The sequence below is a fragment of the Falco punctatus genome (assembly GCF_963210335.1).
Source record: "Falco punctatus genome assembly, chromosome: 8".
NCBI lineage: Eukaryota > Metazoa > Chordata > Aves > Falconiformes > Falconidae > Falco > Falco punctatus.
Window position 1 is genome coordinate 51,495,322 of NC_137588.1, and position 13,693 is coordinate 51,509,014.

Genomic DNA, 13,693 nt, shown 5'->3' on the forward strand with positions numbered 1-13,693 from the left:
GAGCTTGAGTCCCATCTGGAGGTTAGAATTACAATGGCCTGTAAAGTGCAATGAAAGATGAAACAAATAATGAATAGCCCTTTTTTAAAAGCCTCAGAAGTGGTACTGTTTAAGCTTTTGTTAAAACTTAGAGAAGCATATTGTTTTTTATCCCGTTCCTCTCAGATAAATCAAGGTTGTACTATCTCAGGCCCTCCTTGTTTATAATTCTGAAAATATTGATCAACTATAACTGTTTACAGAAGTTGCAAAGTGTCAAAAAGACAGGTAGAGTGATGTGAGGGACTGTCATAAAATGCTACCCTACCGCTTTCCACAACATCAGCCACTCCATACACTCTTCCTCCCACAGAAAGTTAGGGTGTGAATTTGGTTGTTATTAGACTCCAAAGAAATGGCTTAGGGAACACCTATGAGGAATGCTTCAGCTGCTGAAAAAGCTTAAACTGGCGTTTACATTTTCATTAGACAGTAAAGAATTCTGCCATGAGATGTAAATCTATAAGAAATCAACCCTTTTGCTCACAGAACTATTAATTTTTTGTACTTAAATTATCCCTAGAGAAAATACCACATCAGGAAAAAATGTCCATTTAAAACTTTTAAGGATGTGAACTCTAGGAATGAAGTGGACCAGAGAAAAAGAAATAGATATTTTTTTCCTCGTAACTCATCAGTCTCATCAGCACAGCACTGTTTAGGAGATATGGTTAATTGCAAAGCTACCTAATGAAGAAGAGATGAGCACCAAAGCTGGCAAACTCAGCAGGGGAACATCTGCTTGTGGTTGCTTTTATATTGACTTGTTTCAGAACGTAACCTGAGCGATGGTAACTATTGCAAGTATGGAACGATTAATCTTCCTGCACAAAATAGGCACTACCACTCCTAATCACATGCCAGCTGGGTTATCCTAGATCAGCTGGCTGGTAGGGAGTTCAACATCAACAGTCTTAGTTATTGCAAAGCTCTGAAACACTACTACCATCACCGATGTGGCTATGTTCTAACAGAAATTGCCATATCGTCTGTGGGAGGATACTGTGGTACCTTTTCTCTCTGGGCTACTGGTGGGATTTGCTCTTGACATGTAAAATGAACCACTTCATGAGTTCAGAGAAATGTCGTACTTCCATATTCCAGTGTTCAGAGGGCTGATCTCCTCTTTCACTTTTCTTCCCTGATCTATAGAGCCATAATGGGGTTTTGATATTTGCACTGTTTGCTAGTAATAAATTCTCACAGTGAAATTCTTTTCTTTTCTTGTCAACAGAGATATGGTGTCTCTCTCTGAACTGAAGGTTATCATAGATTTCCTATACTTGAAAGCCTATTTCTTTTTTTCTGTAGTATTGTTAAATCTAGTCAACAGCTTTTGGCAATTATTATTTTTAAAAACTAATAATAGAAAAAGAAAAGTAATTTCTTTTTTTCATATTCAATAATGATTTTGCTTTTCCCAGGATGACAATAAAAGCTGAGAGTTATTAGAGAACTCTTATTTCAGAGCTCAAATCCTTAGCACTCACGCAAACATAGCTGCAATTACAGTATGCTGTCATGAATTGCCCTGGTTATTGTTATTGCACTTGTACAACCAAAGTTAAGATATGCAGCTCCATGACATTGCTGTTTCACTTTATGGTTTTGCAACTGGAGCAATCTAATAGCTCTGTTCCAGACTGGTAGTTTACTAGTGATATAAGAAAGGAAATTTTGGTGAACTACAAGGGTGGTTGGAAATATTCGAACTTGGTTTATATTGTTTTAAAATAAATGTTACTGGATAACAGCAGGAAACATTCTAAGAAATCATCACCAATCCTTTATTGACTATATATTTTTGAATTTTGCTGTCTGTATTTTGAATGGACAGGGTGTGAACTCATTTTAGGGTTTTTTGGAGGGGGGAAAGGGAAGGGAGTTGTTTGGTTTTATTTTTTTTAACCTATACACTCAAAAGAGAAGCAACCTTGTATGACTGTTATCCATACAGCATGACTGTACTCCCTCTTCAAACTCATAGTCTCAAGATAAAAAGAGAAGAAATTGAGCTACAATTAACAAGAACATATTTGCAATAGTCAAGTTTTTTGATAATTTTCTCCGTTCTTAGAGCTATATATAAGAAAGAACAAATAGCAATTTGGTGACTAGTTTCATTATCATTTTTAGTCACTAGCATTAAGACACACAAAGGGTGTTATGGTACTTTATGCATTAAATCTTGAAAAATATTTCAAAATTCTTCTGTGTAGGACATGATACAAGAAATATTATAACATAAATTTTATCCCGCAGCTCTTTAGCCTTAATTATGCAGTCTTCTTGAGAGCAGTAAAGAACTCACTTAATAGACTGTATCACTTTTTGAGATAAGTGGCATATTTATAGCTTCCATAACGTACATCAAAATGAGGGCAATTATGCCTTGTTTAAAAAGGCAAAGTTAAAACACATGCTATTTACAATTAAGAATTTGTTTTAACAATAAAAATGAGGAAGTTAACGTTTGTGAAACATAAAATGATGACAAATATTTGAACATTACTACCATGCTTAACATTATGCTACTATATTCTTCTGTGAGGGTGTGTTGTCAACATTATAGGATGGTTTTGTGGAACTGTAGATAACATATCTAAAAATGTAAGCAGAAGATTTTATAATCACAAGCTACTGCAGAGAGTTTTAGAAGTTTGTACACTCTGTACACATTTTCATTTAACACCCTAGACTTTTCTTTTTGTTTCTACTGGTTTATTTAATACAAAAAATTAAAAATCAAAGCTCACTGGGAAGGTGTCTTTAAATTTTGTGGTGTTAAATTAGTTTGTGGTTTGTTGGTTTTTTTTACATGGGATATTTGGCTGGATTTGAGCCTTGTTAGCTCCCATCAATGCTGCCTGACTCAGATACTTTTATTATACAGATTTGTATATCTTATTTCCACTCAGCATTTCAATTACATCTATTCAAATACAATGACAACCTTCCCTCAACAAAACAGTATCTTAGATAAGTAGGTTACTAAAAATGCTATGTAATGACATGAGATTGAGAGGCTAGAAATTGCACTTGTAAACTAAAGGGATTTAAGTGTGTAATAACAGCCTTAGAGGCATATGTTTATTAATTAGGACATATATGTGCCTCAGGCAAATCCAAGCTTATTTCTAATGAACCATCCCTACGCTATACACATCGTGAACATTAAGCTACCATCACCTTCAAACATCCTTAATTAATTTATTTTCTCTTACTGAAAGACTAGGAATGTGATGAGTAAAGTAATACCAAGGGGGGAAAATGTGAAAGAAATTATCTTAAAATTATTGTACTACAAACATATTTTTTGAACACAAAAAGGGTCTAGAAGTGAAATGTCAGTGAGGAAATTGACCACCAGTGTTATGCTGATCAATTAAGAGGTTACAGAGATTATTACCTTGTGACTCTATAGCTGAAAGGCTGAAGTGCTCTGGAACCCTCCAATTTATCACAGGATTGCTTGAAGTTTAATTATTTAAACAGCACAATAAAAAAATTATATATTTACATTAGTAATTTAAACATATTTATTTATTATGAAGAAAATTCTTCTTAGAAAAAGGTTAATATTCAGAGTTATTTTAATGCTAAAATAATTATGAATATACACCGGTTTTTAACTACTAAGTCATTGTGTCTAATGCCTTTGAACCAAAGATTTCTCACCACAATTCATTATAATCAGATCTAGCTCCAGTTTCAGAGTGAATTGCAGTGATTTTCTCTTGTGATATTGCAAGCTTCTGTGAAAGCCAGTCAGTGGGTGGGTTATGATGATTTCATTACACAACAGGAATTTAAAAAGGGAGTTGGGATGTTAATACATTTTGTGTCTCAAAGAGTCATCATTACTCACAAAAATATATTCATAGGGACATTAGAAGCATCACAAAAATTTGCATGCTTAGCTATTTATAGGAAAGTCTTTAAGACATAAATCTCTCAATTTGCTGATTTTATCATAAAACTAATAATATTCAAAATTATTTTCCCTTTATTTTTAAATAATTTAAATTTTCTAAGGGATCTAATTATTTTCTTCCTATTAAATGAACAAATATTATTTCTTAAAGCCACTGTTCTGTTATATCCACAAAACTATATTTATTGCAAAACCAATCTTGCCTTTAACATCTGTGCTTTTGCAATTACCCTGCATTAGGTTCAGTGGAAATGTTTGTAAGATTGCACATTATCCCCTATTCTCTGGTTAGTTGTATATTAATCCTTTTTATCCTTACATGACCTTTCTAAAGCTCAGTTTAAACTGTAGCAAGCCGTGCTTTCAGATGCGACAAACCTTCAGAAAGACAAACTCAGAAAAATAAACTTAACCTTCAAGAGTTTTTGTTCGATTGGGAAGTTATACTGGGGTGGGTTCAAAGAAGTTTCAGGCCCCATCAACCCTTTTCTTCAGGGACAGTCATGATTTCGCTTTGCTGGGGTAACACAGTTGACAATGAGTCTAGTAAAAACTGTCAGTAAAAAAGGGCTGAATTACTGAATCACTGGAATTTTAAGAAAGCCTTTAACCCCTCTCAAAAGATAAAAAGTAATCATCAAATTGCCTTTCAATTCTTTAGATGATTAGTTAGAAGCAGGTGAACTTCAGTGCCTAAACTTGAAGCTATACAGATACAAGCCTGAACAGAAAAGTCAGATTTTTTCAATCTATAAGAATTTTGAACATACTGAATCCACAGGAATAGTGGGGGTTTTTTTCCTGCCCGTTAAACCACTAAGATCTAGCCAGTCACTGTGGAAGAGTGTTAAGGGGTTAAGTTGAAAGTAAGAAAGGGTTAAGTTAAGGGGTCCTTGTGCTCTGGATGCTTTTTTGCATTAACCCCAAAGCAGCGGATGGCCCTTCAATCCTCATTCACTGCCTTGGTTTGGGGTTTCTCCCTGCTTGTCTTCAGGCGCTTTCTGAGGAGTCTTACAGCAGCTAAAAATGTTAGGGAAACATATTTCCTATGGTTGCACTGTACTTTACCCCATAAACTGCAAAGATCCTTTTTCTTGTGGTTGTAACTGAGCATGCAGCAGAAAACCAGGCCAAAACTAGCTGTTAATTATATGCATTACTTGGATCCACAGGCTTTCTTGTTGGGTATGTCATTTGTGTTAAATTCCCTGTTCCTCGCCTATACTGTTAAGGTGGCATGGATTTTCCTGTTCTGTGCTGTCATAGGAATAAGGCCACAGTGAGTTCAAAGACAACTACAGACCAGATAATGAACAGAGAGGTGTTTGGATGAATGGAGAAAGTGGGAAGGTAACTGTGCAGATTTATTCAGGTCTTTTGGGATCTTGCTAACGGCTGAACGAACCAGTACAGAAGAGACCCAAATGCAATTGCCTCGGGTCCTTCCCAGCCATTCCAGGGGAGGCCTCTGTCCCTCGTGTTTGCAACGCATTGTAGTTTCTCAGGAAACCTTCAGATTGTTCCTGTCATCTTGTCTGCCTCACAGGGATTATATAAGGATAAATATTTCTAAGGTGTTTTGATTTTGCAGTTCTGAAAAAGTGCATGTACATAGACCTTAGGTGTTCTGCATGACAAGGAGGATCCAAAAAGACTGCTTAGTGAATTAGTCCATTTATGCAGCCATGTGAATTCATCTATAAATACATATTTGCCATACAATTAACCAACCTGGATGAGAAAATGTGCAGTATACAACAGGTATGGGAGGGAATTGCACCATATCTTTACTCTTTGAAGACGTGATCTTGAAATATACACTGATTATTTTGAATTAACAAACTTTTCAACATTTGTAACTTTTACAGACATTCATTAATTGCTATGGTTTGATGAATGACAACACGAGTATCTGGATTTGAGAAAAGTTTGTTATTCATATTTGATAAATGCTTGTTTTCCGTTATTCTTCAAAAAAATATGTAGGAATAGTTACCTTAAACTGGTTTTATTCCCTGACAGCAATATCAAAATGCTGTAAGCTACCACCAGAACACAAATCTTCCTCCAGCTCACAGTATTGTCTGTAACCTTTTATAATTGTGGTATAGGAAAGTTAAATGACTCAACTCTTCCTGTATTTTTTTTTTTCAAATAATGATATGTTTGGCACAGTAATGTTAAACAGTGATTCATGTGAGTTAAAATAAGGGAGAGTTTAAATAAAAAATAATAGTATGTATATATATATATATGTGTAAGCAAAAATACTCCCTGATGTTCTCTTCTGGACAAGTGATAAGAATATTTATATTAGCAGTAAAGTCTTAAGGTATAGCTAATATATTTTAGGGTTATCATAAGGATATTAGCTTAGAGCTGAGGATTTCCTTTGAAGGAGCAAACATAAAAAGATGCTTTCAGTCCATTGTGTTTGCCTACTGCTCAAAATGTTTCACTGTCCTACAGAGACAGTATTCTTTTAGCAAGTATGTTTAAGGTAATAATTTAATACAGATTTTCAAAAAACAAAGATATTGGCATAAATACCCTCCTAAACCATAAATAGAACAATAAAGATACACAGAACAATTTAATAGTAAGCTAGGTTTTTGACTTAAAGCTTATGTCATATGTGCTCCTCTGCAAAGAGGATACAAAGTATGTTTAAATACTGACAAAAGCAAAATGCAGGTACTAGTATCTTGTACATAATCACTAGGTAAAAATTATAAGATAGGAAATGTTTTCAATTCTCAGAGGGATCTCCCTAACAATACCATATGCTATAATCGACCCATACCAGAATCTAGAGTTGTGCATGGGGCTGTCAGGGAGTTTTAGGCACAGTGGAAACCCACCATAGCCATTTTTTAATGTCGGTTTGCCCACACAGATCTTCAAATATGATATGCACCTGTCATGTCATATATTTTGACTTAATAAAGAAGCATAAGACGAAGACTCTTGGGTTTTTTATGCATTATGAAACCTCTGGGGAGTGCATGCCTGCCAACAGTTCAATTCATTATGATACAGCATTAAAATAAAGTACAAAAGTCTGCAAATATGTCCTCTTCAGAAAAATAATAGCCTTGACCACATTTTCCTGACAAAACAGAAACCAGACCTAGATCTATTTATGTGGCTTAATAGATGCATAGCAAGATAAATATTTAATTACCAAGTTTATCAATTATGAGCAATATTCTGTCTCTACTGCACAGCTCTGATTAGCTCTGTAAAACACAGAACAGGAAGAAAATAAAAAAGAATTTATAGTTATTGGCTCACTAGTTTCATGGATCCTGTGCAGCTTGTTGAATTGCTATTTATTGATTAGTCTTATAATGCCTTTGTATCTAATTAAATATTCAGGACAGGCTCTGTGAATAAGCAATAGACAATGTCTGGTCTAAAAAAGGAACTACCCAGTCACAAAGAACTGGGAATACTAGAAGCTCCATCTGTCCTGAATAATTACACATTCACAAACAATTTTGCATAGTACAGTATTTTGTATGTTCAAAAACACTGGAATAGTGAGTAGAAATTGAGTTTGTCTAGTAATTTTATGAAATTCATAGAAACTTATTGATAGAAAGAATGTCAATATATAAGCTAGTCCTTTCCTCCTGGTTTGAGGTATGATTTCATAAAACCTCTGATTTTAGGGTTTCTACAATCTTCCTAAATAGTATGTGTCAGTGACAATTATTGTTATGGTTGAAAAAGAGTATGTTTGGTTTAATCCTTTGATCACTAATTATATTTTCTTCCAGGCTAGTTCCATACTTCCAAATACTTCCATAGATCAAGTTTTCCAAACCCTTCACTTGTTTTTTGCTTTACCCTGTCTTTCTTAAAATGTTGCACTTAAAATGAACCTTTTTTAATCAAGCAGAATGCAGCAAGTATTTGAAATCAGTTTTTCCTATTTTCCTGTTCCCAAAGTGCAACATGTCCCCAGTTGGTGTCATCCACTTGTGCATTATATTTTTCAAATCTTATACTTGTGTCACTTCTTGTGTTGAAGCAACAATCAGCAAAATTAAAGCTTATCTTTCTTGCTAGTCAAATCTGTGTTGAGAGTTCTCTAGAAAAACTTCCCTGAAGTGTCTCCTAAGCAATAGGCACTTTTTGTTCTATAATGTGATTCTAGCTAAACTCTATAATGTTTTCATTTTGACATCAAAAAGTGAAGAACAGTAGCATTTGCTGATAAGATTCACAAGTGGTGGATTTGCTGGACTCTTTTCTCACCTAATTTGTTTCTTATTTTTATCCACAGTGAATATAAAAGGTCAGAAATTAGATATAGAACAGTTCTTAAAGCAAAAAAAGAAAAACTGACATTCATTTGAATTAAATGTATTGTGAGATACTAAATGAGAATATGGAGGATGGAAAAGTACATCCTGTGCTGGAGCAGTCTTCTGGTGTTCTTCCTTTTATTATTGCTGCTTATTGTATGATACAACTCTTTCTACCTGGTGTCCACTATTTGCCACATTTGCCACTAGGTGTACATTTGTCCCATGTATAGACCATGTCTCTAATAAATCACACCCCCTTAAATAACTGAAGACATTGTTAGTAAAACATGAACTCTGAATCTGTCAGTAAAGCAACAGACTTTACTATGCAACCTCAGCATTAGGTCTGAAGGAGAATTTTGTAAATTTGATGCTTTCTTTGTAAGGACTACTCACAGCAGTATCCATCTAATTTTCAGAAGTTGGTGAATTTTTATTCTCCTGACTTTTCCATTAGTTCATGTCTTTTTTACTGGAGAATCTCACTACCATTCAGTGGATGGGACTTTACACTGTGAGTAAATAGGTCACACAAGAGAAATGGCCGTTTCTTAATAAATGAGAATTGTTTGAGCAGTGATTATGGACATCCTTCAATAATACAATAAATCTTAGATCCATCTCATTCTATAAGTGTGTGAGGTCAACTGTAGTAGCTTATATAACTCAGATGATGTTGTGTCTTAATATGCACTTTACTGCAAATAAATCTGAACCAAACCACTGTTATTTACACAGCACAGGTTGTAGTGAAAAAGCAAAAAATATATACAGGTAATATATTATTAAGTGCACAGACTATTTAGTAATTTTAATTAAATGTTCATAGGGCAGAAGGTTGAGTGCTAACTGTTCTTAACAGTCCCCACTATTAATGGACAGTGGATTCCATTAGCTAAGTCCGTTCTTATGTTGCTTGGTCCGTGACTTCCGAAGAAAATTAAAGTCAGATGTTAATGTTCAGTTTGGAGAGAAACAAACTGACAGTTCAAGATGACTCACTTCAGATAAGAGAAAAGACAGGATGGTTTGTAGTATTCCAGTTGCTTTTTTCTGATGTTATTGGGATTTACTAACTGATCAGAGACAGAATTCCAACATCTGGCCCTTTCAGTTAATCTCACATTTCTGCAGGGCATGCAAAGGAAGAGCAGCAGATAAATGTAGTCAATTCAGCAAGTCTGTCAGATCTTATGAAGCTTACACTTGACTCAAACAATCCTTGCTCTCCTCTGCCCATAAATCAGCCCAGATCTCAAATGTTCAGCTATGGCGTGACAGAAAGAGAGGTAACTGAGTTTGTAATGACCAAGTCTCAGCCATCCTTTCTGATTCTCTTCTCTGCTCCAGTCACCAAGCAAGCATAGCCCTCAGGAACTAAAGTGCTTTAGTTACTAGGAAGCATGAAGCTGGGAACAAGTATTTGTTTTGAAATGGAGTAAATGCAGATATGGAAATTTTACTCCAGTTTCAAATACATTAACACTACTTCCAGTCTCCTGTTCTGTAACTGTTCAGTCTCATATTCTCTAATTCCCCCTTCTTGTGTTCAGGTTTCCTTGGTTTGTGTTGTCAACTAAATTTAGTTTTGAGGAAGAGTTCTTGGAGGTATAGTATTTCCAACATCTCATTTATCTTTCCACTGCCTCCATTGTACGTCAGCTCATGCCCCAGTGAAGCACTGACAGTGATCAGTTTGTCATTAGTTTGTACCTAGATTGTATTGTACGCAGCACTGCACTTAGTTGCTTAAAGTCTCGAGATTTATTTTTGCTGTATGGGCATTCAAACGTTGAACTTGTGTACTCAGGCTGCATATAGGTTGCTAATAAATCTATAAGCTTGGAATACTTTTCTTTTGGGCAAACTATTGAAAATGTGTGCATGAAAGAGAGTAATTATAGGTAGAGTAGGGGTCTGGCTGAGGAATGCTGGACTTCATGTAGCTCCCAACATGCTAATAAGGCACTTAAGTAAGCAATGAACACTCTTCAGCTCCACCAGCCTTAAGAAAATATTTGTAGGAGATAGACCAGATTTATGAACAATCTCTATTTTGTTGTTTTGTTTTTTTTTTCTCACCTTCTAATTATTTAGATACTGCACCTAGATCAAAATCAAATATAACTTTCTTGCATATCTGTGGTCATAAAAACAAACCAAACAGAAGAAGAAATATATATGCAGGACATTTTTCCAATTTTTTTATACTCAGCAGGTCTTTGAAAGCAGCTCAGCAGGTGGAGTAGCTTTCACAAACATTTCTTCTTAGGAATTGAGTGTTTACTAGAGTGACTCTTTGCCGCTTTAAAGTGCGTGCTAGCTACTGATTTTTTTTAAAGTATATTAAAAGGGCTGGTGTGTTGTCATATTAAAAACTACTGATGCAACATTGTGATTAGTACTTCATTAATAAAATACTAAATTATATAAATATATTTATATGAATACAAATAAAATACTAAAAATACTAGTATCTTATTGCTTTCTGTGTTTTACTATTTGTTTCCCAGTATGTACTTTCTTCATGCTAGCAGAACATTAAAGTGATTTTGATTCACCAGTACAAGGTGAATCAGTGGATCTGAAGCTTGTAAGCACGTTAAGATTTTATTACTTTCTATCTCTGACAAAAATGTTTATTAGAGAATGGTTGAAGCAGAAAAGGAAAGAGAAGAGCAAATAAGAAATCCTCAAATTAAGGCTGAAATAAAATTAGGTTTCAACCTGGGCAGGATGAGAACTTAGACCACACTTGGGTACACTGCTGCCTTTTGTGCTTTGCCTGTTGCAGGAGCAGTCTTAGATGAGATGTATTGCTGTTTATATTTTTTGCGTTAAGACCAATTCTGCCACGTCATATGTAATGGTGGTTATTAGCAGCTATGGCTCCCACACAGACTGCTCTCTTTTACACCTTTATTTCTGTTTTCCTGGGAAAATGAGAAAGGTCAGGTGCTTTCTTGAATAGCTGACTAAATATCTTCCTCAGCTAAAATGGCAGAAGATGCCATAAGACAAATGTGGCTACAGCTGGGAGGCTTCATCCCATTTTTGCCCTGCTCATAAGACTGAACATGTCATTGGTGCTTAATGTCCAGTGATTCAGAAGCTGGAACTTGAACTAATGCTCATCCTTCTTGTTTGCACTCCAGTGCAATGCACAGCAGGCTCCTCTCAACTCTAGAATATCTCACTCTCCCTCTGAATATAATAGCAACCTGACCTTTTAGAAATAAAATGGATGGGGATATTTTTGAAGTCAGAATTAACACAGATGTCTGAATTTAAATCAATATATTTTTCAGAACAATAAAATAAGGTAACAATCAAAAGCAACCTGAAAAAAAAGCCAACACCTGCTTTCATTTCACTGGTCTTTTTGAAACTGAGAAATCAAAAGCAAAGGGATATCATGCACATAACAGAATATTAATATACAATTCCTCTTTGTGTCCTTTCTCATATTCACTGATTTTCTTTCCACCGAGTAATAAAATATATGTCTAGAAGAATGTATTTTCCTGCTTAGTTAGTAGGGTTAAAATTGCTATTTTTATTAAACGTTGAGTACTTCCTCATTTATCATGTTAAGTTCCATTACTTGTTTCCAAGGAGATAGAAATATGCAGGAAAATCACGTGAGACACTGATTTGTAAGGCTGTTCTCTTTAATGAGAGTAGAATGTGCCCTTTTTTCAGGAACAAAATAAACTTGGAGCTACTGTAGTAAAGCAGTTGGGATTTTGAATGTCATTTCTGTGCAGGCCTACTTTCTGCTTCTGAAGGGTGGAAGAGGATTGTAAAATATTTAAATCAGTATCAGATTGCCATTTAGTGGCTCAGCTGTGCTGTTTTCTATACTGAAGCAGGATAGGAACTCCCCTCACCACCACCACGACCACCACCACCTTTGTAGTAGTGGCTTTCTTTTGACAGTTCTAGGTATTTCTTGAAGAACAAGAGTGGACAATTTATTTTTCCTCCTGTGAGTTTTTCTTCAGAAATACTAAAGCCTGAATGGTTCCATAAGTATTTAAAAACCTGTAATTGTTCAGTGAAGAGCCAATGCTAGGTTTTAAACAGAGGCATCTTTTTTTTCTTTCTGTAAATAAAATCCTAACTTAATCTGAAGGTAAACAGATCAGTTGTCTTACCTGAAGTAGTCTTCACCACCTCAGTTGTATTCCTTAATCCTGTAAAGGAGAACTGGTAAAGCCTCCAGGACCTGGTGTCCCCCACCTCCACTGAGCTGCGCTTCCACTGGTAAATGATCTCTTCTCTTGGGTAGCCATCTTATTGCAATGGAAAATACAGAATGCTTTGTTTCGTAGTCATTGCTGGGATTTTAGTGTACTTTGGGGTGTAAAAAACCTATTTCCTATTTCTGGAAAAAACTGACGAAGCATATTGCAACTGAATTATAGATATATTTTTCTCAAGATACTTGGTAGTGTATTTTATTTAATGTTACATTTTATTTTACTTATTATAAATTAAAATAACACTTGAGGTAATTTTTCAAGAATTAGTATTCCAGTTTTGCAGACTCAATAGGATACAATTTTGCACATTCTTCAATTATGGCCAAAAATTCTGCAACTGGACTGGGAATTCACACCTTGACCTGACTGCAAAATGTCAAACTCTTGGCTCCAACTACTGCAATAGTAAAACACCTGTGTGCAGAGAGAAAGTATCAGGCCATGAGGCTTTGATGCTGAAAGCAAAAATTTCTACTGTTATGCTAAGATATAAGCATAAATTAATCACGTAGATCCCAGAAATTGTAGCATTCCTCAGTTGTATTTGTGAACATACATGATTCATGTACTTGAAGATGAGGTCAAAATAAAACTGAAAACCACTGGAGTATATCTAGTTAGGAAGGTAACCCTCACTGATTGTAGATATGTAAATATAAATGTATAATTTGTTCAGTATGGATCAGAAAAGGGGTATTTCTAGGCATATTACTTACAGCTTGAAAATTCCAGGGGGCAGGAATGGGCATCCATTGGGAAGTTGTGTAACTGTAGCTGACACTCAGCATCAATTGTCAGCCTGAGGAGAAAGAGATCAGGATATGCAGAATGTACTTGAGAAGTTTGTCCTGAAAACTACATCAAGGCAAGCAAAATGAGATTCTTACTAATATGGAACCTGACTATGAAACATGCAAATATAATATCTATATAAAGCAAAATGATATGTATGTCTTAATTTGGGTATTTCAAGCATAGGAAGACTTCATGGTTACTGATAAGCAGTGTTTCTTTTTTGGTTACATAGGCCCTGATCATCTATTTTCTGGATTGTGTGATAGAATAAGATATTAAAGTTCTGTTCCCATGCATCTGAAATGGCAGCATTACTCATGACTGGCAAATCCATAAGTAGATAT

General features: G+C 35.1%; 1 protein-coding gene across 2 annotated transcripts in view; it reads right to left on the reverse strand.

Moving 5' to 3' along the window:
* Window positions 1-13,693, reverse strand: part of GABRG2 (gamma-aminobutyric acid type A receptor subunit gamma2) — a 147,841-nt gene that overhangs the window by 78,979 nt on the left and 55,169 nt on the right. For both annotated transcript variants that reach the window (XM_080399981.1, XM_080399980.1), the window contains exons 5-6: window positions 13,271-13,353; window positions 12,447-12,584 (exon numbers count right to left, since the gene is read on the reverse strand). In XM_080399981.1, the coding sequence (XP_080256107.1) occupies window positions 12,447-12,584; window positions 13,271-13,353 (221 nt within the window). The remainder of the gene's footprint in view (window positions 1-12,446; window positions 12,585-13,270; window positions 13,354-13,693) is intronic.